Raw genomic sequence first — 27,033 nt, 5'->3', positions numbered from 1 at the left:
ATCCTGATACAAATCCCAGTAACATTCTTGACTGAAATGGAAAAACTAATGACCAATTTCATGTGGAAAGGAAAGAAACCCAGAATAGCCAAAGCAATACTGAAGAAAAAGAACAAAGCAGGAGGCCTCACCCTCCCTGATATCAAAACATACTATACAGTCACTGTAATCAAAACAGCCTGGTACTGCTTCAACAATAGAAACACAGACCAGTGGAACAGATTTGAAAACTCAGAACTAAACCCAAACTTCTATGGACAACTGATTTTCGACAAGGGGTCAAAGTCTATCCAATTTGGCAGATACAGTCTCTTTAATAAATGGTGCTAGCAAAACTGGATACCCAACTGCAAAAATTGGAACAGGACCCATACCTCACACCAAACACAAAAACTAACTCAAAATGGATTGAAGAACTAAAAGTCAAACCTAAATCCACAAAATTCCTAGAAAGAAACATAGTGAGAAAACTATGGAATGTAATCTGTAAAAATAGGATAATAAGCATTACAATAAATGCACAAATAGAAGACAAAATAGATAAATGGGATCTCATAAAAATTATAAACTTCTGCTCATCAGAAAAAAAAATTTTTTTTTGACATTAGTAAAAAGGGAATCTATAGACTGGGGAAAAATCTTCAGAAAAGACATAACAGATAAGGGTCTAATCTCCAAAATGTATAGAAAACTTCAACAACAAAAAGACAAACAACCCAATTATAAAGTGGGCAAAGACACGGACAGAACCTTCACTAAATAAGAAATCCAAGCAGCCAACAAACACATGAAAAGATGCTCACAATCATTAGCCATAATAAAAAAAAGAGAGAGGTGCAAATCAAAACAACAATGAGATACAATCTCACTCCTACTAAAGTGGCACTGATTAAAAAAAACAGAAAATGTCAAAAGGTTGGTGAGGATGTGGGGAGATTAGAACCCTTATTTATTGCTGATGGGACTGTAAAATTGTACAACCACTATGAAAAATGGTTTGGTGCTTCCTCAAAATACTAGAAATAGAGCTACCTTATGACCCAGCAATCCCACTCTTAGGAATATACCCTAGAGACATAAAACTATTAACAGGACTAGGTATATGCACTCCTATGTTCATTGCAGCTTTATTCACAATAGCAAAACAATGGAAACAACCAAAGTGCCCATCAACAGATGAGTGGATAAGCAAATTGTGGCACATACACAAAACGGAATACTATGCAACCATAAAGAACAATGATGAGTCCGTGAAACATATTATAACATAAATGTACCTGCAGAGCATAATGATAAGTGAAATAAGTCAAACATATAAGGACAAATATTGCATGATCCCTCTTTTATAAAAAGACAAGAACAGATAAACAGAGACAAATATTCATTGGTGATTATCAAGGAGAAGGGGGGAGAGGGGTAAGTATGCTTTAGAACTTAGAGATTTGTTACTTTTCGTGATGGAAAACGTGGCTCTGAGTGTGGAAGTAGAGAACACAGCACAACCATAGTAAAAATGAGTGTTTGAACACAAATAGAAGGGTACAGACACAATTAAAGAGAATGCTGAAAAATTGTGATAACTGTAACTAATGTCAATGAACAATTTATGTGGACGTTCGTAAAAAAAAAATTAAATGGGGGATATACAATTTTGCAACAACAGTAATACAACCAGAAATACGTGTTTGATTGCATGGATATATAAGCATGCGTAAATATGTACAGGAAGGCATATATGAATAACTGTAGGCATATGTTTAAACACGTTTATGTGTGCTGTATATATTTTCAAGTATAAAATAAAGCACATAGACAACACAGATATGGATATTGCCAAGATACAACCAAACACTTCATGGGATTGATCTACTGAGTTTGAGGGCTTAGGACCATGGGGCAACTCAGTCAATTGATACAATATAGTGCATAAAGACAATGTCCCACATCCTAGTTTGGTTAGTAGCATCTGGGGTCTTAAAAGCTTGTAAGGAGCCATCTAAGATACAACTATTGGTCTCTACTCATTCGGAGCTAAAGAGAAAGAAGGAAACCAAAGACTCAAAATATAAACTAGTCTACAAAAACCAATAGTCTACACGAACAACAACTTCACCTACCTTGAGACCAGAAGAACTAGATGGTATCTGGCTACCACTACCAACCATTCAGACCAGAGACTCAATAGATGATCCTCGATAGAACAGGAGAAAAATGTAGAACAAAACTCAAATTCCTAAAAAAAAGGCCAGATTGGTAGAGACTAGATGAACCCCTGAGACAATCATCCTGAGATATTCTTTAAACTTGGAACTCACACTACTCCCAGAGGTCACCTTTCAGCCAAATGACAGATTGGTCCTTAAAATAAATAATATCACCTATGAGTAATGTGCTTCTCGAAATAATCGTCTAGATAAAACCAGTTGGTAAACATTTACCCCAGACCAAAGATGAGAAGGCAAAGGGGGGACAAGGAAACTAGATTAATGGAAACAGAACCACCAAAATGGAAATAATGAGAATGCTGATATATTGTGAAGAATGTGACCAGTGTCACTGAACCATATATATAAAAAAATAATAGGAATTGTTAAATGAAAACCTAATTTCCTATGTAAACTTTCACCAAAAACATAATAAAATGTTCAAAAAAAAAAAAAAAGAGAAGGAGAGAGAGCAGAGCCTGGACCGGCACAGGAGCCCCTCCTTTCTTTTTCTGTTCTCTTCAAGCTCTACAAAAGGGGCACTCAGACAGCGCTAACGACACACCCCATCCTCTGCTGTTAAATGCATTTTATATATAGTGTTTCATTGCATCATCCCAACAACTCTAGATGACAGGCAATGTGTTTGTTTTACAGATGAGGACACTGACTCTGAGAAGTTAGGGGACTGTTCAGGCTTATGAATGGTGACACTCAGACCTAACCTGGGCTGGTGCAGCCCAGAGCTGCAAGCCTCTCTATAGCTCCTGTCCACCCAGAAGTGGGCTTCATTGAAGAGGATGGTGTTGCAGGAAGAGGTCTCAGAGGCAGCAGGAGTAGGAAACTCATAGCTCCAAGGTTAGGACCTGAGTTCAAGCTAAACCTCACTCCTTACTACCTGAGGGGTTTTAGGCAAGTCATTAATGCTCCTTGAGCTTCTGACTTTATCTACTGAAAAAAGATAACATCTATTCCAAGGACTGTGAGAATTAGATAATAAATAGCCTGCCGTGGAAGGGGACAGGAAAGGTGGCAATAGGGAACCTAACGTTGAGAAAGGAGAATGTTGACATGTCGTGGGGTTGTTAGCTAATGTCAAAAATAATATGTGTACTGTTTAATGAGAGGCTAGTTTTTTCTGTAAACCTTCACCTGAAGTACAATTAAAAAAAAAGAAAAGAAAAGAAATAACCTGCCGTGTCAATTGGCTAGAAAAGAACATCACGATTGGTAAAGTGGAGAGTCAGTGAAAATGAGGGAAACCCTCAATGAAATGCATTGACACAATAGCCACAACAATGGACTCAAACATAACCACGATCATGAAGATGGCTCAGGACTGGGCAATGTTTTATTCTGTTATACATGGGTCACCATGAGTCAGAGGCGATTTTTTTTAACAACAACATGTAAACTGAATTGTTATTGTTGTTAGGTACCATCCAGTTGGTTCCGACTCATGGTGACCCCACATACAACAGAATGAAACACTGCCTCGTTCTGTGCCATCCTCACAATTGTTGCTATGTTTGAGCCCATTGTCGCAGCTGCTGTGTCAGTCCTCTTTTTCCCTGATCCTCTGCATTACCAAGCATGATGTCCTTTTCCAGGGACTGGTCCCTCCTGATAACACATTCAAAGTATGTGAGATGAACTCTCGCCACTCTCGCTTCTAAGGAGCATTCTGGCTATACCTGTTCTTCTTCTGGCAGTCCATGGTATATTCAATATTCTTCTCCAACACCATAATTCAAAGGCATCAATTCTTCTTCGGGCTTCCATATTCATTATCCAGCTTTCACATGCATGAGGCGATTGAAAATACTATGGTTTGGATCAGGTGCACCTTAGCCCTCAAGGTGACATCTTTGCTTTTTAATACTTTAAAAGAGATCTTTTGCAGCAGATTTGCCCAATGTAATACATCATTTCATTTCTTGACTGCTGCTTCCATGGGTATCGATTGTCGATCCAAGTAAATGAAATCCTTGATAACTTCAATATTATCTCTGTTTATCATGATGTTTCTATTGGTCCAGTTGTGAGGATTTTTCTTTTATGTCGAGGTGCAATTAATACCAAAGGCTGTAATCTTTGGTCTTCATCAGTAAGTGCTTCAAGGTCTCTTCACTTTCAGCAAGCAAGGTTGTGTCATATGCATATTGGGGGTTGTTTACAAGTCTTCCTCCAATCCTGATGTTCCATTCTTTTTCATATGGTCCTGCTTCTTGGATTATTTGCTCAGCATACAGATTGAATAAGAATGGTGAAAGGATACAATCCTGAAGCATACCTTTCCTGATTTTAAAACACGCATAGTGTTTTTTTTTTTTTTTATAGTGCCGACTAGTGCTGGATAGTGTTAGCCAAATTAGTGTAGGAGGTTCAACATCGTTTAAGTCCTTTCTCTTAGTGCAGGTGACCCAGCAAACAAGGTAGGTATGGGCTTACTTGTGTTTACCTACTAATCTGTAGTGAACAATTTCACATCTGCCCTGTCAGGGACTGTAAATCTGAAAAGAGGCTTTGTTCTATAGGAAGGTGCTGTGGGGTTGGGAGAGAGACAGATGCCTGCCATAATGTGAAATTGTTCGCTGCAGATAATCTGGTAAGCAAGGGAAGCACCATGCATACCTAGATTATTGGATAATCCACCCCTGCATGTCTCTCCAGGATAGGAAGGTGGAACCTGTGAGGACTTGCCAGATTTAAGCCTTCATTATACAGGCTGAGACATTGGCCCTAAAACCTAGTCCTTGTGACTCAACCATCAGTGTGGGTTTAATGCTCTCCCTGGCAAAGACTCAAACTGTAGGATGTGCTGATTTCTAATCCCCCCTCCTTGGGTGGCCTATTGCCACATCCAGAGATAAAGGCACTGGCTGGATTTTCAGAGGTGTGGCCAATTATTCCAGCAATCCTGTAATTAAGGCACTGTATTTGGTGAAAGTAGGGAGAAATGCCATTGTGTCAGGGGTGTCAGCCCACTGAGGTGAATGGGTGTGCCCCTACTGTATGTGAAAGAACATGAAGAGGGCGTGGATACTGGTGGTCCCTTTGAAATAGTTGTGTTTGTGGTATATGCTTGGCTGTAACCTCCAGAAGTTTGCTTCTTAGGAGAGCTGTTTTGTTTCTTAGGGTGTAAGGTACTTCTACAGGGGCATGACTACGTAACTAAAAATGGTAATTAAATGGTTCTGCAAGCGGACAGGAGCCCTGGTGGCAGAGTGGTTAAGAGCTGCGCTGCTAACCAAAAGGAAAATCGCTTAACTTTTCTTGTTTAAGTTGTCTGCTGTGAGTGATCTTTAGCAAAATCACAATTCACTAGTGCTATTCCTCTGGAGTGAGAAGAGGTGCTACTTCTGTGTCTGGGCTGCTGGGATAAAAATGAAGGCTTCAAATTTAGGGCGACCAACTCATCTGGGTTTGTCCAGGATGTTCCTGTTTTTTTATATATATATTAATTTTTTTTTTTTTTTTGGTGAAAATATACACAGCAAAACCAACTCCCATTCCATAGTTTCTAGACATAATGATCAATGACATTGGTTACATTCTTCAAATTGCATCAATATTTTCTTTATTTCTGTTTGTTGTTTCACAGTCATTGACTTAAACTCCCTGCCCCCAACCTTCTTGCCTATGCTTTAAAATAGCTTCTGTCTATTTGGTCTTATGTAGATATTTTTTAAAAGAATGTAATACTCAAGGGTGACAATCTTTATTTTTTGAGCTAAAGTATTACTTAGTTTAAAGGTGACTTCAGGGGGTAGTTTTGATTCAAGTTCTGAAGAGTAACTCAAAGCCATAGCCTTGGGAATTTCTCCAGTCTCAATAGGCCCAGTAAGTCTGGATTCTTTGAGAATCTGAAGTTCTGTTCCACATTTTTCTCTTTTTCTATCAGATCCATCTATTGTGTCCCTCATCAGAGTATTCAGCAGTGGTAGCCAGGAACCATCTAGTTCTGCTGGTCTCAAGGTGGAGGAGGCGGTGGTTCATGAGGATGTTCCTGGTTTTAGCACTGAGTGCCCATGTCACAGAAATCTTCTCAGTCCCAACAAAACAGGAACATTTCGTCACCCTATCTCCAAGTGTGAATGCAAGCATTGGCCAATGAGCACCTGTCCTCTGGCAGATACAGAGAGCCCACGTCAGTGATGCCACTCTTTGTGAGAACTTGTGTAGTACTGGGGATGGCAAGATTCCAAAACAGGCAGTGTCTCAGGTGTGGGTTAGAGGAGAGGGTGGCCATGGAAGGAGCGTCTCAGACCAACTGGTAAAGGGAGAGAGTATTTTGTTCTTTGCCAAAGGCCCACTCGGCATTTGGGAGAGGTAGCATATTTGTGTTCACCTAGAGAATCTGTGTCCATCCTCCACATCCCCTTGCCCACTTGCTCTGTGTTCACGTGCTCAGGCTAAAACACTGAGTGATTCCTTGGCATCCCAGGGAAGCAAATACCTTTAATTCTAGTTGCCAATGGGATCTGCCTGAATGCTTTTTCTGATCCCAGCAACTGGTGTCTACAGGATGTCCAGAAGAATTTAGGAGTCAAAGTATAAAAGGATGTGTAATATCTGACCCTTGAGAGCACAAGAAGCAACTTGTCACCTTTAAAGGTGTCACCTTTAACCTATCATAGCTTCTGTTGCCTAAAATAAGTGCAAATGTATGAACTGCCAGAGAAATCCTCCTCTTTCCAGTAAAAGCCTTACCTGGAACTCTATAAATCTTTGTCTTGTTCCGATTATCTGGAGCCCCTGGGTGGTGCAAATTGTTGACACGCTTGGCTGCTAACCGAAAGGTTGGTGGTTTCAGTCCACCCAGAGGTGCCTTAGAAGAAAGTCCTGGTGATCTACTTCTGAAAAATCAGCCATTGAAAATCCTATGGAGTTTACTCTGACACAGATGGGGTCACCATAAGTCGGAGTTGACTCAATGGCAATTTGTCTTTTTTTTTTTAAATCTATCATCTACTCCTTCAATTTCCCAGAGATATCTGCGGTGCACTCTCACTTGTGAAATCTCCTATTCTCTTAGTTTGGGGAAATAACAAAGGGGTGACAGTGGCTTGAGACACAAGCATGCGCAAACCTGAAAACATTTTTAAGGCAGTGATTTTTGAATATATCTTTAAAGGTGGCCCAAGAGAAGTTCCAGCTCATAGGGGCCAAACCAGAGATGATTCAAATATGCTGTATCGGAGAGCAGGAGAGCATTGTAATTAGCACATGTGGGTGGGCAGGAGGAATTCCAAGGTGGTCAAGGGCAATTTGTCTTATTCTTATTTCTGGGGCTCATGTCTAAGCTATCCCAGCCCAACAGCTACAATTAATCTCTGATATTGAAGAGGAGGCTGGGTAAAAAATCATTTTTGAAGCCATGTGTGAAGGAACAAATCTTGCTCAGCTCTCACACAATTTGATAATGAGACTAAATTCTTGAACCTTAGAAAGTTTTTGAACCTTGTCTCATTATTTATCTTGCTTAACCTAAAGGTTCAGCTTATCACTTTAATCAACACTGTGTAGAAGCATCCTCTCAGAAGCCTGGAATAAAATAGTTTCATTACTTGGTCTTGGCTTTGGCCTCTGAGGAAGAGCCAGAATAATGCCTTTAGGAAAGAAAGCTGTTTGGTGTCACTGATGTTTGCTGCTGCATGGCAACTTTTGGTTCAGGGAAAATTTTTTAAAAATATTTTTCAAACACCCTTAGAAACAAAACCGAGTTTGTGAATTGATTTCCAGGGGAAGTTGTCAACCCAGGCAAGGCAGGAACGTACTTTACAAAGGTTTCTACTTTGAGAGGCAACAGGCTAGCTGGAGGGGGCAACAATGCTCACTTGGCAAGCAGAGGTTCACTCTCCCTGATGCCACACATCCTGGGGCCCCTGGACTAGGGGTTTGGGGAAAGTGTGCAAGGCTGGTCACGGGTTCCTATGAAAGTCTTTGGCCTGGGGATGTGGGTGGGAGGGGAGGCACAATGGCTCCCAAGTCGTGGGCTCAGCTCAGTGGGGTGGGAAAGAGCCAGTGAGGCAATTCCTCTGTCTGTGATGGCCTCCTGAGCTCCTCTGACGAGCACTCATGTTCCTTGGAGCCATCCATCTGCTGTGGGGGAAGGGGGTACCAGAGCTGCAATAGAGGGTGGGGGGCACTTCAGGCCCAGCCAGCGGTCCTCTGGTCTCTACCACAAAAGTGAAGCTCTATTTGATAAGGTCTTTGATTTTTCAAAAGTCTCTAGGTGGCGTAAATGGTTTGCACTTGACTACTAAAAGTTTGGCTGTTCAAACCCACCCAGCGGCTCCGAGGTAGAAAGACTTAGCGATCTACTTTTGTAAAGATTACAGCCAAGAAAACCCTATGGAGCAGTTCTAGTCGGCAACACACGGGGTCACCATGAGTCAGAATTGACTCAACAGCAGTGGGTTAATTTTTCAAACTTGAAAGGTCCTAGACCAAACTGCCATCTTTACCTGGTAAGGCTGGTCTTTGAGAAGGATGAGGTGATGCATACAGAACAGAACCTAGATCTGCCTCCTGCTGACTCATTCCCTACCTCTGGAAAGGGAGGAAGGAATCGGGCAGGCACAGGAAATACTCTCCTGTTAGGGGTTTTGAGTTCAATCCCAATACCACAGTCTGCCATGAGGCCCTCCAGCCTTGTACACTTTCCCCAGTCCCCTAAGCCATGGGGCCCAGGTTGTGTGCCATAGGGGAGGGTGAACCTCTGCTTGCCAGGTGAGTGCACTGCTCCTTTCAACTGGCCTGATGGCTCTCAGAGTAGAAAGTTCTTTGGCTCTGGGTTCAGGTCCCAGCTCAGTCTTTAATACGGTGAGTGACTCTGGCAGGTGGTGTGACCCCTTTGTAAAAGGGGATGCTGATCACATTCCTCTGACCTCATAAGATGCCATGAGGTTTAAATGTGATCTTGAAGGTGAGGGAGACTGGAAACTATATCCAAGGGAAGGAATTCTGCACCCAAAAGGGAGCATTGGAGAGATGCGGGTTGTTGTCAGATATGGTGAACATGCCCACAGCCCCCTCTCAGCCTGTAGCTAGCCTCCTCACCAGGCTCCTCCCTGCCTTCACTCCCATTCCATCCACTTGTTCTTCCATTCAAGAGTCAAATTGGTAAGGTCTCTCTCCTTAAAACTTTTCAAAGTTATGATCTCCCCTCCCTGGCCCTCTATGACCTATCGAATAAGGACCAAACTTAAGTTATTAGGCTCCATTTCTCTCTCCATCCTGGCCTTTCTCACCCTGTGCTCCCCTGGCCTCCAACTTTGTGGCAGCCACCCTAGGGTGTTGTTCCCTCTCCTAGAACCCATCCCCATCCATCATCCTGCAGAGCCCAGCTTGGCCTTTAACTTCTCTTATCCTTGCAGGTTGGGTGTCTCCTACCATAGCAACTACACCCTGTGTTTACTGTGTTTGTGTAATCATGTTTCTCCCACTAGATGGTAAAACACTCAAGCAGAGATCAATAATGTGTTTACCTGACCTATCAAAGTGCTTGGTACATAGCTCTGGTGCTTAAAAGCCATTGGTTGAATGAATGGATGGATGAATGAGTGAATGAATGATATCTCCCTGGAGCCAGCTCTTGATTTTTCACAGCTGGGACAATCCTGGCTATCATTCCTGACTCCCCATTCAGACTGACCTCTGTTTTCTAGAAACTTCTGCTGCCCTCCAAGCCTAGGAGAGGCAGCTGGGTATAATGAACAGAGAACAGGATGTGGGTTCAAAGTCCTTTTCTGCACTCCCTAGTGGTGCAACTCTGGGAAAGTTGCTCAACCTCTCTCAGCCTCGGTGTCTTCAGCTGTTAAATGGGAATAACAATAATACCCACTTTATGAGAATTAAATCTACGGGGTGCAATAAATATTAGTTCCAGTTTATCCCTTCTTCAAAATCAGAACTGCAGAGATAAGCATTATTTTTTCATTCCTGTCTCTCATTCTAGGTTATAGGAGCTCTTGAGTGCAGAGTCTGGAATGATTCTTCTTTGTTCCCCAGCAGTTCCTCACACAGCCAACACGTGTTTCACAAAAACTTATACCTGACATCTGTGTTACTCTTCACACTTTATCTTCCCTGGGGGGTAGAGTGGGGGTGGGGGTAGATAGGGTAGAATTATCTCCATCATTAAGTGGCTCATTCATCATAGAGAGATAGTGGTAAGTGCCAAAGCCAGGATCTGAAATGGAGGCAGGTGGTCCTCCCAGTCAAGGAGTGTCCTTCACTTGGACATGATGAAGTCAAGGACCACCAGTGTGGGGCCAGGGGGTTGTGGCTCCCAACCTTCCCTGCCATGCCCCTGGAGAGCAAGTGGGAGTCCTTGTAAGACTAAACAGGCAGTCCCAGGACTGCGCTAGTCTTGCCATGCTGCTGCAGGTTGGGCCCAGGGCATAACTATTCCTGCTAGGACCCCAAGCAAGGCCTCAGGGAAGTCCAGTTTTTTGACCTCTGCTGAGCCTGGCTGCCCTGCTGTGATATCTCTGGGGCAAGTGCATGAGGAGAGGTAAGACACTGACCAGTGGGGACTATCGTCCTTCTCTAACATGAGCTTCTTCCATTGCCTTCTGAATGTCCATGTGCAGGCCAGAGTCCCAGGATGGACTAATCTCCCAGAGACAGAGATTTGGGCTTCATCAAGTGCATGCCCTGTGAGTTCAGAAGCTTTAGCCCAGACACTGTCAGATGTAACTGAAGGGTGCTGACAGGTCCTGTGATCCTCTGAGAGCCCTCTGAAGACCCCTAGAATGCCAATGTTGGGACTTCTAGACTTTTTTTTTTCCATTCTAGGCTTCCCAGCTTGGAAGTTAATTGAGTGGGAGCTTCTCATTTGATGCTTAGCACACCTGTGAACTAGCTAGGAACCTGTCACTTGGGCCCCGCTGACTAAGAGTAAGGAGGAGCTGCTAGTTGGAAAAAGTGTGAAATTTGGGCCTGTGTTAGTAATTATGATTATGGATATACCCGTAGTGTCTATATATAGATTCTTGCCTGTGCCTCCAAAGGGAGGGAAAACAAACCTATTCTCTGCCCTACCCTCCAAGCACATTTGAGGCTACTTTATTCTCCAGAGTAACTTCATACTCCATTACTCCAGTACTTGTCTCCTTAAGAACAGACAATTTTGGCTTTATCTGCCAGAGGGGTCTCACAGCAGTCTGCAGTATTGAGGTTGAACTTAGAACTGCTAACAGGAGAGTATTTGCTGTGCCTATCAAGAGTCTCTGACCTGTTTCCTCTCTCCCTTTCCAGAGCTAAGGAACTTAGAGTAGGAGGCCCCACATACACTGCAAGCCCAGGAAAGTTTCCAGAACTGTTGAATACAGTGAAATGTGTGCCAGTGCAGACGGTAGGGGCTGTCCACACGGAGGAAAAACAGGAGGAAGGTGGTGAGGTTGAGAGGGTTCAGATGTCTGAACAGGCAACCACAGAACCTCCCTGGCCATCTCTTTCCATATCTGAAAAAAGAGGGGTTGATCATCCCTTCAATCCCTTCCCCCTTTAATGTTTGACTCGTTAGCCTTATTCAGTAAAGGAGGAACTTTGTCCACTCAGTCAACCGTTGTTTGTGAAGGATGCCTTGCCGTAGGTGGGGAGCTGTGGAGGGTGCAGGAGAATCCAGGGTTCCTCGATCTGCCCGCTGACTGAGAACCTCGTTCTCCCCTGGCTTGCAGTGTGGCCTACAGTCTCCTGCCTGGCAGCATCTGACCCCTACTTGCCTGGCAGTTAAGGGCAGTGGCTCCTACATGCCAGGCCCTCTGTGTAGACTTTGGAAACCATCTCCATGCTGCTAAGGGCTTATCTGCCTTCAGCGGGTCCCTTGTGCCCTTTCCTTGGCTTTTGTCTGTTCACTGGCTGTGTCTGGCTCAGGCCTGTGTCCAGGGACACAACCAATGACTGCTGGGCAGTGTCCAGTTCCTTGGCCCCTGGACGTGCCCCAAGGGGAGGAAGGAGTTGGGTTCAGAAGTGTCATCTGCCAGAATCTTGTAAAAGAATACATCCCCCAGAAAAGGATTGTCCAGACTAGGGGCAGGCCTTGGGCTTTCACAGCTCCCTTTGAACCTAAGTTCCTGACTTTTGTATTAAAATAGTGAGTGTCCTTCTCTGAAAGAGAGAGTGCAAAATAAACTTTGAAGTAAATCCAAAAGCTCCAGTAGTTGAGATAATGTGTTAAATGAGCATAAAACTTGGTGAAACATGAAGTGTGTTAACAAGTTATATTTGATCATGGAAGCAATTTGTAGAGCATGGGCTCTAAAGTTAGCCAGATTTGGGTTCAAATCCCTACTCTAATGGTTGATTTTGGGCAAGTTACTTAACTTTAGTTTTAGTTACTTAACTTTAGTTTCCTTATCTGTAAAATGGGGATAGTAATAGTACCCACCTTAAAAGACTGCCATATTAAATGATGTGATATAAGTCTAATATCACATAATGCAGTACCTACTATTTTGAGAGTGTCCACTGCCCTTCTGCTCCTCCCCCTCTTCATTTTCCCTTTACAGCACCCTGTCAGCTAGGTATTTATTATCCCCATTTTACAATGACAAAACTGAGTGTAAGACTGATTTTGTTAAAGTCATATAGCTAGGATGTGGTAGAACTTGACTTGAAACCTGATCTAATTGTAAATTGTATGCTTTCTCCACTTGTGACTCCCAACTCCCAATTAGTGGACCAGTTACATTAGAATCTCCTGCCAGCACTCATTAAATTTCTGAGCTGGACCCCAGATTTACCAGATCTGAATTTCTGTGGGGAGCAGGGAGGGATCTGTATTTTTACAAATGCCCTGGCGGCCTAGTTGAGTAGCCACTACACAATGCTATGGTGAGTAGTTTTTATAGATGGGATGGTGGACATACCAGATGAGTTGGGTTTTAGTTATTATAGGAGAAATGTAAATGGGAAATAAGGAGAAGTCTTACAATAATCCGCTCTTGAAGGTGTGGATTAGGTTACTGAGGTAGTAATGGATTTGTATATTTGATTGATTTCATTGTCCACTGTTCCTGACACATGGCTATCACTCAATTAACATTGACCTCAATCCTTCCAAAGCATTTTGTAGCTTTATTATATCTCTAGTATAGCTCATGTCACTGTTTATGTGCCTGTTTTCTCCATAAAGGTGGAAACTCCATAAAGGCAGAAATCCTGTCTCCTTCACCTTTTCCCTCTCCCTCCCCACCTCCCAAGCCTAGACACTCAGTAAATGCCAGTTGCACTGAATGAACAGAGGATTAGATTAAAGGACCTGGGTCTGTCTCTTAAAACCTGTTGCCATCGAGTAGATTCTGACTTATAGAAACCCTATAGGACAGAGTAGAACTGCTCCATAAGGTTTCCAAGGCAGACTGCCACATCTTTCTCCCACAGAGTGGGTGGTGGGTTCAAACCACCGACCTTTCGGTTAGCAGTGGAACACTTAGCCACCATGCCACCAGGGCTCTGTTCTGTCTCTCACAGCCCCAGAATTTCCTTGAGCTGTTATTCTGGTTAGATACTACTATCAGGCTTCTCCTTCCCTCCTTTTCACATCTCTCCTTTGTCCTGCAAGACAACGAAGAAAGGAAAAAGAAGCAGGACTTCCTGACTGAAAGTCATTCATACACATTGTTAGTCCAACAGTTCCACCTCTCAGCATGTTTTTGACTGGTCTCATGCTGAGTGGGGAATTTCTGAGGATTGTAGACCTGATTTTTCTTATCTTATTCTAGAAGATTCTGTGTCTTTCTTACTTGTAGACTACAAGCTGAGGAATGTTTACCAATTACATTGGCAAGACACTTCTCTTTTTGTCTTTTATTCATATACCTTCTCCCTACCCCCACTCTTGATTATATATAATATATTCCTATTTAGAAAAATTGGAAACTACAGAAAAGACCAAAGAATAATATTACTGCTCAGAAATAAAGATCATTGGTATTTTAGCATAATTCCTTTGCTGGTACCTTTGTTTTTAAAAAACTTTAATGACTACTAAGGAGTCAATAAGTCCCTGAACAGCACAAATGGTTTGAGCTTGACTATTAACGTAAAGTTTGACACTTCAAACCCATCCAGTGGCACCACAGAAGAAAGCCCTGGTGATCTGCTTCTGTAGAGATTACAGCCAAGAAAACCCTACAGATCAGTTCTACTCTGTATCACAACACATGAGGTTGCCATGAGTTGGAACCGACTCAACAGCAATGGGTCTGGTTTTTTTTTGGAAGGGGTCAGTATCGGCTCAGACTGTCAGAAAAGGAGTCCTCCTCCTGCAACTTGCTGGTACCAAGCATGCAGAAAGCCACATGCTACACTCAGAAGCATTAGCCTTGGGCAAAGAGATGCCTGGACTAGAAACTCTCTTGTGAATCAAATCCCAGCTAGCCAGTATCTATCTGGGTGGCTCTGAGTAGCTTATTCATCTCAATAAGTTACTGAAATGGGAAGGTTGTCCTAGTGTCTGCTAAAGGGTTGTTATGAGGAATTGCTAATAATCTCTACAACTCCTTAAGGTAGTGTTTTACATACTGGCTTTTTGGCAGCTCAGGACCCCACTGAATTGAACATCTGGAGTACCTAGTACAAAGGGAAGAGATCTGGATTCAGAGCCAGGAAGTGAGGGCCTAAGTCTTGATTTAGCCACATCCTTGAATATGACCTTGGGCAAGTCACTTAACCTCTCTGCACCTCAGGTCTATAATCTTTCTGAGTCTCAGTCTTCTTTCCTTTAAAATGGGAATAATAATACCTCTGAGCCTTCTCAGAGGATACTGTAGGTAAAAGTGCTTTGGAAACCATAAAGTGCTCCCTTGATGAGAGGTATTAACATGGCTGCCATCTTCACATTTTTCACCTCCATCTCCATCAGAAGATGCTCAGTGAGTTTTAATTGCCATTTTGTTGTCTCATTCAGCAGATACAGGTAATATTGGTCTCAGAGGGCTGTATCCAGACATACCAGAGTCATGTGCTTGCCAAACAGACAGCACAAGCAAGAGAGGGTTAACTGGGGGAGGGCTCCCAGCTTGAAATCAAAAGGATAGCAACAGCAGCTGTGAAGCTACAGATCACAATGGGACTAGCTGACTTCTGTCTACCTAACTACTGCTACAGCCAGTCCTCAGCTTATTAAAACTTGTCAGGTTTCTTTCCCTTTATCTAACAACCATAAACACCTTTTAGGGGCTCTGTCTATGGGGATCAAACACCTGCATGAAACTAAAAGAAAAATATCTTTGGATGCCCAGGGACTCTAAGCACAAAGGTAACCCATTAGGAAGCTGGAATGCTTTGTTTTGTTTTGTTTTTAGTTTCCTCAGGATTTTGGCACCACACAGATGGAGTGGAAGACTTTTTTGTCCCCCCCTTCCTTTTTTTTTAAATCTTCACTTTGGTAAGGAGAACTCTTCAGCATGATCGAAGAGAAAAGGGAGAAGAGAGCATTCCTTTTCACTGTGCAGAATGCTGTGATACTCCATGCTCTGGGGCCTAGCCCCTGGGAGCTGGCAGGCAGACCAAAGCCCCAGTCAAGGGCAGTTTGCAAAATATTCTGAATTCCAGACTCCACATGAGAGCGGAGATGAGGAGAGAGTCCCACAGCTTTGAGGTCTTGCCCTTTCTGGCTCTCATTTCCTGAATCATTATCTTACCCCACCCCGAGTCACTTGGCCACCTTGTAGACCACTGCTAAGGAGGGAAGCTGGAAGCTGAGACCTTCTGGCAACCTGAGCTGCTTAGAACAAGCAGAGCTGCACAATGGCAGCTTAGCCAGGCTCTGAGCTGGTCTTACGGGAGGAGCCGAAGGAGTAATGCTAACAGGGTTTGCTGGGTCCCTGAGTGGTACACACAGTCAATGCACTCAGCTGCTAACTAAAATATTGGTGGTTCCAATTCACCCAGAGGCACCTTGGTAGAAAGCCTGGCAATCTACTTCCAAAAAATCTGCCACTGAAAATGCTATGGAGCATAACTCTGATACACATGGGGTTGCCATGAGTCAGTCAACTTGCCAGCAACAGTTTTTTTTTTTTTTTTTCCTTGCCTTCCTTGTATTTCCTCTATCACCCACCCCACCCCAAGGAAGAATCTCTGCACTTGCAGATCCCCAGGGAGTTAGGAGTGATTGTCATTTTCCTCCTGGTGGAAGAGGGGAGAGTGGATCCCTGTGGGGCTGATAGGATCCCTTTCTTGACTTGCAAATAATTCAAGATTTAGATAGTCACTCCTCTGCTGTTTAGCTGGTCTTGTTTCAACGCAGGGGATGAACTAGATGATCCTTCCAGACCCAGCATTTCCTGCCTCTCTGGACAGGTTGACCTTGGTAATGCCTCTCTGTTTGTGTTAACTACTTCTGGGATAGACTATCAGGGTCTGCTTCTACTGGCCATAAAAACATGACTGGGCCAAAAACAACTTGCAAGTTCAGTCAAAACTTCCATCAATTCAGATGTTTGGCATTGTGTGGGGAAAACATCCAAATGACTAACTGAATTTAAGATTTTCAGTCTGTTGCCTTGGCCACATAAGGAGAAAAGGATAAATCTTCAAATGAGCCCGACAAATTGGCAGGGAGGATCTGCCCAGGTATAGTGGAAGACTTGAGGAAGACTTGATTCTGGGCTTACAAACCAAACCAAACCCAGTGCCAAGGAGTTGATTCCAACTCATGGTGACTCCAGGTATGTAGAATAGAACTGTTCCATAGGGCTTTCAATGGCTGTGACCTTTGGGAAGCAGATAATCAGGGCTTCCTTCTGAGTTGCCACTCTGAGTAGGTTAGAACCTTTGGCTAGTAGTCTAGTGTTTAACCATTTGCACCACCCAGGGCTTAAAACATAACAAAGGTTATTTGAAACTGCTTTCATTGGGTTAAAAAATAGATTCATTTTTTAAAGATTCCTTAATGAGGTAACAGATGATGAATTAGAAAAACAATGACATTGATTTCAATGTTTTGGCTGAGACTTAAAAACATGAGAATAAGCTTCTTGTTAAAATTCTGAATTCTGTTTTCATTTCAAAGAATTTTACAAGTTGCATTTTGTTACTATTTAAACCCCAAGCAGAACTGCATGTTCTGAGTCTGCCTGTCTGCCTGCATGCATTTGGGCTGTTTTTGACCTTCTTAGAGAAATGATCTTCTGAATGAATGTGGCTCTTGACCACTCAGTTTGGAATGCTGTGAGCCCATTCACTGAGGCTCCAGCCACAGGGCAGTTATGGCAGGGACAGGGCTCAAAGCTTCGAGCTTGGGGATCCCTTCCCTGAGTCTTCCCTCTGAGGTCCCTTCTTTGTCTCTCCCCGTCCCCCTCGCCCCACTCCCCACTCCTCCCCCACCTCCCCCAACCCCCTGGGTCTAGCCTGCCTTTCATTACTTAACACTCAAGGTATGGCCCATGGACCAGCAGTATAGCATTGGTTTAGAGCTTATTGGAAATTCAGAATTGTGTGCTTCGTCCAAGACATACTGGTTCAGAATTTTCATTTTTAAAAGATCCTTGGGTGATTTGCAGGCACATTAGAGTTTGAGAAGCACCGCTGTAATAGATTCTCTACCCCGTAGCCAGAGTCATTTCTGAAGCATAAATCTGACCCTATCATTGCTCTTCCAGCATGGCCAACCAGAGCATCTCTCCAGCCTCAACTCTTGCCTCTCCCCATAGCTTTCTACTCTCAGTTGTGAAGACTGAGTTCAAGCTCTGGCTTTACCACTTTTTGGTCATATAATCTTGGGCAAGTCACCTGAGGTCCTATGATCCTCAGTTTACTCTTACGTACAATGGGGACAATAACAACAGTCTCACAGGGTTGTTGTAAGAATCAAAGAAATAATGAAGTGAGGGCCGGGACTCTGTCATTCAATCATGTTTCTCCTTTTGCCCCCACCTCCACCTCTGCATATTGTGATGACTGCTGACATCTTTGTCAATTTACGTTTTAGAAATGAAACAGCAAAATCGATTGCTTTTGGAGGATGCTATATAGTGACTAAAAAGAGCGAGGGCTATACAATTAGATGGGCCAATGTTCTAATTGCTCATTCATTGCTGCATTTCTCTCCAAGCATCAGTTTCCTTTTCTGTAAAATGAGGGTAACAGGAAGATGATGTGACAAGTAATGTAAATTACCTGGCATGTGGTAAGTACTCAATTAGTAATACATCTCACTGTTATGATTACTCACAGAATCACTCTCTCATAATCATAGAAGTGTCAAGGAGTGGGGGAAGTGCTATGTAAATATAAATCATTATAAATAATGCTAATATTTCCTGTACCTTTGGCAGCCTTATTAGTTCTGACAGTCAATGTGCTGCTCTCTGCCTATAGAATATTACTCTATACATTATTCATGATTAATCTTTAACCTGGCACACCTTCCTCCTTTCAGCCAGCATGCTCTGGGCCACCTCATGCTGCACAGCTTAGCAAGACAAATGAATACAGCTTGAAGACCTAAAGCAGTGGTTCTCAACCCTGGCTGTACATCGGAATCACCTGTGGAGCTTTAAAACTGTTGATGCCTCAGTCCTGCCCCCTAGAGATTCATTTGATTAGTCTGGGATATAATCTGGGCTTTGGGATTTTTCATAGCTCCCCAGAGGATTCTAAATGTACAGCCAGGATTGAGAGGCACTGCTCTAGATGAGGAATCCCTGGATGGTGCAATCAGTTAATGTGCTCAGCTGCTAACCGAAAGGTCGGAGGTTTAAGTCTACCCAGAGACACTTTGTAAGGAAGGCCTGGCTATTTACTTCCAAAAACTCAGCCGTTAAAAACTCTATGGAGCACAATTCTACTCTGACAGACATGGACTCACCATGAGTTGAAGTCAACTCAAAGGCAACCCTTTGGTGGTTGGCTCTAGATGGTAATGAAGACAAGTTCCAGAGAACTCCTTACTGGTTTATCACAGAGAAGAGTCCCTCTTCTAATCTCCATCCCAAAGGTGGGCCTGTGGAGAATTCTAATTTACTTAGAAAGGAAAAGCTGTTTCTCCCCAAAGCAATAAAACCTCAAATGAGCCTGAAGCCAACAAACTAAATCCTTGATTAATGGGAATATTTTTCATCTCTCTACTTCTATGAAAACAAATCAAAACTGTCTAGCATCAGGCATTGAAAGAGAAGCTTTAGCGTCTGTCCTGGGACCACCAAATATCCATCTTACCTCATCCCAAGAGGTCCCAGTGGGAATGGAGCTGTCAGAGACACATGAGGGATCACACATACCCGTCTTCTATGAAAGCCAATGGCACGCAAGCTCTCTATTTTCTAAAGATGGACTAATGGGATGGTGTGCTTGAGAAGCATTCTCAGCATCAAGGATAAAAACCAAAAAAGGTTTCTAATTAATCCAATACCTGAGTCTCTGAGGTTCCTTCTTATAGAGGGAAGTTCATGAGGCCCAATGGGGCTTTATTTTTCAAGATTCTGCAAAACAAACCATTCAGGATTCTGCCAGCCCAGTTAACATAAGAGCTACTACTGGCTATGGAAGGCAGTTGCCCCTGGTTTCTGGGTTTATCTGTGGCCAGAGTGACCTGACTGCACTGTTAGCCTGACTGCACTGACCTGACTCAGATATTGCCTGGACCTGAGGTGATGGGACTGGGAAGGGCTGGAAAGCATGGGAGGACTAGTGCCATGCCTGGCTGGGAATTAGATGCCATTCTGCCCTGGACAGTGACGCTTCCCTAGGCTTGTGTGTAAAGAGGGCTCCGCATGCCTATCCCCTTCTCAGGCTTAGAGTCACTGCTGGGATGAGAGATGCCACTGATATGTGTCTACTGTACCCGTGGGCCGTAAAAAGGTCAAGTTGCTCATCCCAGTTCCCAAACACAACATGCCATCTGCTTACACCCATTCCATCTGGAATGTCCTTCCCAGACCTGACTTCTATGCAGACTCCTACTCAGTCTCCCCAGGCACAGCCCAAATGTTGCCTCCTTGCCAAAGCCTTCCCCCCGGCATGATCAGTCACACCCTTCTCCGTGCAGCTCCTCATACACACAGCTCCTCATCATAAGAGCACTTTCTGTAGTAATTTCCCTCACCCAGACCAAAAGCCCCACCCACATGGTTCACCTCATGCAGCCAAACTTTCAGGACAGCATCAGTTCAGGGATTGCAGCCACTAAACACTTGCCGAATGGTCACAGGACACCAGTTGGCAGCTCTAGGTAATGGCAGGGCGAGAAGGTTTCAGAGAGAAGGGAGGGAGCAATTAAATTCTAGGACCCCCTTTAGCAGTCCAAGAATAAGAGTATGAGACTCCTATGCTGGGAATGGGGAAGAGGGGACACCTTCAGAACATGCACTCAGGCTCTCATGGACAAAACTTACCTCCTCTAATACTATGTGTAATTAAAGACTGAACTGATTGGCACATGAATCTCATGTAACTACACAGTAAGGAGGCCTACCCTTCATTTACTGTAAAGATTACAGATGTGCAATTGGGAGGGAGTAGAGGTGGGAGGGAAGGAGGGAGGGAGGGACAGCAAGGGACAGATAATCTCTTTTCCAGGGACTCTTGGAAGGGCATCCACTCACCAGTTCCTTCTTGAGCCAGGTTATAGCTGCATCAATACTTTCAAAACCTTCCAGCTTGCCGGTGGTAAAGGGCCCCTGGTGCCGGCTGGCTCTCCCATTAGGTGAGGGATGCTGCCTGGGCTCCCTCCGGGTGAGCAAGGACTCCTCCCCACACTGCCTTTGCTCCAGGCTGGTCTCCTGCTGGGAAGTTGGCCTGGGGAAGGTCCATGTCTGTTCCTCCAGCTTGGCCTGCCACTCTAGGTAGGAGGGCCTGCGCGTCTCAAGTCTCAGTTTCTCAGTGAGGACCTTCAGGCTCTGGAGGTGGTCATCTGGAGGCAGGGCTGCTCCTGCTGGCCCTTCCTCTTCACCCACTTCTTCTATTTGGATCGGGGGCACAGACATTATATCTTCTGCCCAGGCAGCCAGACATGGGAGGTGATGAGGGGCAGCGTGGAACTCTCGGTAGGAGGCAAGATTGGGTCCTGCTAGGGAATGACCTCATCCAGCTGGGCCAAGGCTCCTGAGGGCATTGCTAGGATGTGAGCAGGTCTCAGGGGTTGGGCAGCTTCCAGGCCCAGAGACAGACTGTAGACTGAGCCCCAGACAGTGCCCTTGTGATGTTCTTCCTGAGGTGTAGGCAGATCAGAGGCAGCTGGTCCAGGAAGCAGACCCTGGAGCTCCCTCCCCACGGAGAAGTGCAGATGGTGAAGAGCTGCTGACCGGTGTGGAGACTCTGCCCAAGTCCCTGGCCCTGGAGGAAGGATAAGAATGATGTCAGTACTAATCCCTCACCATGCATGAAATCTGTTGTCCTGTTGAAGCTCCCCAGCCACAGGCCCATTTCAGGTCCCTTCCATAGGATGGATAACTGAGGTTCAGAGAGATTAAGCCACAGTGGCAGAATCTAGGGCTTCTAATTCCTAGTTCAGGATGAGAACTGGGGCAACTTGATGCAGAGAAGCCCCAAGTTCATAATAACTTAACATTTGTACAGTGTTTTACCATTTATAAAATAATTTCAGCTATATTATCTCATTTAATCCTCACAGAAAGTATGTAGTTAGCTTTCTTTAAGGCCCTCTTTACAGGAGGAGCAGAGTCTCAGAGAATTAGATGACTCATCTGACAGCTCCCAGCAAGCAGCAGCAGAACTAGCCCAGGTCTGTCTCCTCTGTGCAGCAACTGCTGATTCTGGCCCCTCATCACCCCCACCAACCACAGTCCCCATCCTCAGTCCCAGTTCTTAAAGGCTCACAGTACCCCATACTGTCTCTAGTTTCCTTCTCTCACCTCTTCAGAGCAGGAAGCAAATAAACTCTCAGCAGCTGAGGAGGAGTTGACTGCATTCAAGTTTGAATGTTAAACCGAATGAGGTTTGTAACTCGCCAGTCTAGAAAAATGGTACTTACGTTTACCTAAAATGCCCACATAGCAGCAGTCTCCTAGCAAGGAGTGACCTGATTTGGCCTCCCCACCTCTGGTGCAAAGGTATAAACCAAAATTCATACTCCATAATGTCACAGCACAAGGAAGATACATAACCTAGTAAAGTTAGAATGAGATCTCCAGCCTCCCAGACCCATGCCCTCTCTCCTTTGTGTTTCTACATCCACAGAAGACCAAGCAAGTAGATATGGGTTTAACTTAGGGTAGAAGACATTTGACTTAGACCAAGGGTGGAAGTTCTTGACTTTCAGAGTGATTTTTAAAAATCTATGCTGATGAAATGCAGCTGTCCAAGTGAATGGATTGATATGGACTGATGTCCAATATAAAGTTTAAATGAAAAGAGAAAGGTATTCAGCACCCTTTCTGTGGTAAAAAAAAAAAAAAAAAGGGGGGGGGAGAGATATTTTTATTGACTTGTGCATGCCTAAAAAATTCTCTGCCAGGATGAAAAAGAAACTAATAGATGTGATTGCTTGTTTGGGGCGATGGAAACTGGGCAGATAGGGGACAAGCATAGGAGGGGTAAAGAACTAAGGAGGGGGCGGCAAAAAGAAAAACCAGGCTAGGCCACCAAGAGAGGTTGTGGGATTCTCTCCAACCTGTACACAGAGATACTCAAGATGAGCTGAGTGTGCCTTCTCTTGCTTTCTTTCTAGAACCTGCCTCCTGCTCTGGGCTTCCCTGAGGAGTAAAAAAGGAATATTCCACCCCCAGTGATAGCAAAGGAACCTAGTTCTCAACTCTGGCTGCACATGAGAATCCCCTGAGGAACTTTTTAAAACACTTTGGGATCCAGGCTCCACCCTTTCAGGTTCTGATTCATTTGATCTGGGGAGTGGCACTCAGTTATCAGCATATGTTTAAAGCTGCCCTGTGATTCTAATGTGTAGCCAGGGAGGAGATTAGATTTGGGATTGATGACCTAGCTTTAGGTTCTCTCAGGCTTGCCAAACTTTCAGATTCCTCATCTGTAAAACACGAGTGATAATACCAGTTGCCAGGTCTCTTGGACATTGGCAGAACTGAGGTTTGTATGCACTTTATAAATTTAGTATGCTCTGCAAATGCAGAGACTTCTCACAGGGTCTTTCTGTGCAGTCTAACGGTCACACAGGCTTCTTTAGAACTCAAAATTCAAAGACTTATTAGTGGCTTTCTGGGGCCCCCTCCTCTGGCACCATCTGCCTCTTTGCTGTGGTGCCAGAATCGGGTTCGAATGTGGCTGGGGTCAGCTCTTTACCCCATAGGGCTTCCTTCCCACCAGCAGGGGAGCTCCAATTATTTCAGTGAAGCTTTTGGGAGAGGATCCAATTTCAGATAAACCAATGAGCAATGAGATGAGCAATACTCTCTTTACAGTCCTTCTGTGAGCAGATAACATGAATGGGAAGTTGAGTTCTCCCCTCCCTCTACCCCAAGCACACTTGCACTGAAGAGGGGAGGGAGTGCTGTGGCTGAGTCAGAACTGTTAGGTGTTTGAGGTGGGAAAACCTACAGCTCTGTGACTTTATGTGGCTGGGTTGGATAGAGGGAGTTTACTTTAATTGTTGCTGTTGTTAGCTGCCGTTGAGTTGGCCCCAACTCATGGCAACCCCATGTGTTACAGAGCCAAACTGCTCTATAGGGTTTTCTAGGCTATAATCCTTATGGGAGCAGTTCGTCAGGGGTTTCTTAAGAGGTATTGCTGGCTGGCTTCAAACCACCAACTTTTAGGTTAGCAGCCAATTGCAAGCTGCTTACTCGTGCCACAGTTTCAAAATCAATTCCGGTGGGCCTGTGAAGGAAATGTCAGAAATATTTAGAGGCATTACTAGGAGTGCCAGTGAATTGTGATTCAACTAGGGATCGATTATGATGCTTTGATCTGCTGAGCTTATGGAGTATGTGGAGCACTTGTGTGCACACTGTCTCTCTTGCATCTCCTAGTAGCCCTGTGGAAGAAGTAGGATTACCCATTTCACAAATGAGGAAACCAAAGCTGGGAGAAGTTAAGCGACTCAACCATGATCAGAGGCAGGTACCCACAGAGTAGCCTGACTCTGGGTTAAAAAAAAAGTTAGCTGCTTCCTATTACAGAAGAGCGTGGGCCTTGGAGCCAGACACCCTGTAAGGCAGGGTCTAAGTGCTGGTCCTACCACCCACCTCTTCTATAATCTTGGGAAGGTCATTTAAAAATCACTCTGTGCCTCTGCTTCCTCTTCTGAGAAGTGGGGATAATCAGGACCAGCTACATAATTTGCAGGGGCCTAGGGTAAAATGAAGGAGCCTTGGTGGTACAATGGTTAAGCACTTGGCTGCTAACGGAAATTTTGGAGGTTCGAACCCACCCAGCAGCTCCATAAGAGAAGAGACCTAGCAATCTGCTCCTGTAAAGATTACAGGCTAGGAAACCCTATAAGGCAGTTTATTCTGTCATATAGGTCATTATGAATCAGAATATACTCAACGGCATACAACAACAGGGCAAAATTAAAGTGTGGGGTCCCTTGCTAAAGCATTATCAAGAATTTCAAGATGGTGACAGCAGAGCCTTAAACCAGCGTGGGGCTCTTGTAAGTGTGGAGCCCTTTGTGACTGTATGGGTCCTAGGCCATGAAGCTGGCCTGGGGATAATAATATCAACTTCATAGGTCATTGTAAGGATTAAATAAGGTGGCAAATACAGAGCACTTAACATGAAGCCTGGTATACAGTTAGCCCTAGAAAAACTTAAACTTTTAAAAATGTTATTGTTGAGGTTATGATAGCTGTCAGTCTACATCACAGTTGTATCACCAAACCAACCCATTTTTATTACAAAGAGCAGTAATCCTGTTGGTTCCTGACCTGCTGGCAGGCCCAAGCCAATTTCTGTACCCTTAAATTCTTCCCTGGAAGCCAACTAAGTCAGCTTACCCAATCTTCCCCAAATTTTCAGATCTAAAAATTGCAATTTCATCATACCATGAACAGCAAGTCTTGCCACAGAAAGGAGAGAAAAATAAAAGTACTAAAAAAACCACTCTGTACCCTACTCCCTTCCCTCCCTGTTCATCTGCTTATGACACAGCTCAGGGCCACAGAGGCTAAGGCAGGTTTCATAGTGTGTTATCCACAGGGTGAGAGCAAAGGGGAGCAGGCCAGGGACTACTGCTACTGACACCCTATGCATCCAGGGCCAGATCCCTCTTCTTCTTGGCTCAGTTTCCTCATCTGTGCAATGGCACTCACAACCCCCATATCTTCCTAAGGGTGTTGTGAGGATCAAATGAAATCTTGTATGCGGAAGCTCCCTGTAAACTGTAAAGAGCTGTATCTACTTGATGGGTACTACTATTAGAAGGTGTATGTGGGGTGTGGAGAAGATGTGAATTAGGGACTTGTCATTTTAGAATGCCTGGTCACTTGAGCAGGCTGGGACCAGCCCTCAACTATCTCTAGTGTGCCCAGCACACAGGTAATGAGAATTTGATCAACAGGCTCCATATTACTGTAACCAGTGTCCCAGAGAGAGCTGCCCTGCTGGGTATTCCAGTGCCCAAGGGCCGGATCTAGTGGGGTTTCTTTGCTCCAATCCAGCACAAGAGATGATCTAAATGTCACCAGAACAAGTCACTCCAGGGGTGTGGCAGGTGAAAGGAGTAGGCACTGAGCTGGCCCAGCCTGAGCTGGCAGAGGTGTGGGGTTGGGGGTATGTGGATCAGAGCCAGGACTGGATCAATTTGTGGACTGGAACTTCTGGGGCTAAGGCCCTGTCTTAGTAATCTAGCGCTGCTATAACATAAATACTACAAGCGAATGTCTTTAACAAAGAGAAATTTATTTTCTCATAGTCAAGTGGGCTAGAACTCCAAATTCAGGGCATCAGCTCCAGAGGAAAGATTTCTGTGTTGGCTCTGGAGGAAGGTCCTTGTCATCAGTCTTTCCCTGGACTAGGAGCTTCTCCACAGGGGAACCCTGGGTCCAAAGGATGCACTCTGCTCCCAGCACTGCTTTCTTGGTTGTATGAATTTCCCACTCTCTGCTTGCTTCCCTTTCCATTTTTCTCTTGTAAGATAAAAGGTAGTGCAGGGTCTTAAATGCTAACAAGCGGCCATCTAAGATGCATCAATTGGTCTCAACCCACCTGGAGCAAAGGAGAATGAAGAACACCAAGGTCACACGACAACTAAGAGCCCAAGAGACAGAAAGGGCCACATGAACCAGAGACCTACATCATCCTGAGACCAGAAGAACTATTTGGTGTCTGGCCACAATCGATGACTGCCCTGACAGGGAGCACAACAGAGAACCCCTGAGGGAGCAGGAGATCAGTGGGATGCAGACCCCAAATTCTCATAAAAAGACCATACTTAATGGTCTGACTGCGACTAGAGGAATCCCGGCGGCCAAGGTCCCCAGACCTTCTGTTGGCACAGGACAGGAACCATCCCTGAAGACAACTCATCAGACATGAAAGGGACTGGACAATGGGTGGGAGAGAGATGCTGATGAAGAGTGAGCTAATTATATCAGGTGGACTCTTGAGACTGTGTTGGCATCTCCTGTCTGGAGGGGGGATGGGAGGATAGAGAGAGTGGGAAGCTGGCAAAATTGTCATGAAAGGAGAGACTGGAAGGGCTGACTCATTAGGGGGAAAGCAAGTGGGAGTACGGAGTAAGATGTATGTAAACTTATATGTAACAGACTGACTTGATTTGTAAACGTTCGCTTGAAGCTCAATAAAAGTTAATAAAAAAAAAAAAAAAAGGTAGTGCAGGCCACACTCCAGGGATGTGGCCTCAGTAACGGTGTTACAATCCCACTGTAATCCTCTTTAACATAAAATTACAATCACAAAATGGAGGACAATCATACAG

The 27,033-nt window shown here is 44.4% G+C and overlaps 1 protein-coding gene across 1 annotated transcript in view; it reads right to left on the bottom strand.

The window, feature by feature from the left end:
- Positions 1-27,033, bottom strand: part of FAM167A (family with sequence similarity 167 member A) — a 67,864-nt gene that overhangs the window by 15,893 nt on the left and 24,938 nt on the right. The window contains exon 3 of the mRNA XM_049866438.1: positions 20,768-21,497. Coding sequence (XP_049722395.1) covers positions 20,768-21,148 — 381 coding nt within the window. The 5' untranslated portion in view covers positions 21,149-21,497. The remainder of the gene's footprint in view (positions 1-20,767; positions 21,498-27,033) is intronic.

Source organism: Elephas maximus, chromosome 22 (assembly GCF_024166365.1).
Source record: "Elephas maximus indicus isolate mEleMax1 chromosome 22, mEleMax1 primary haplotype, whole genome shotgun sequence".
Classification (NCBI taxonomy): Eukaryota; Metazoa; Chordata; class Mammalia; order Proboscidea; family Elephantidae; genus Elephas; species Elephas maximus.
The sequence above is the reverse complement of the archived record's forward strand: the minus strand, read 5'-3'. Positions and strand labels throughout refer to the sequence as shown.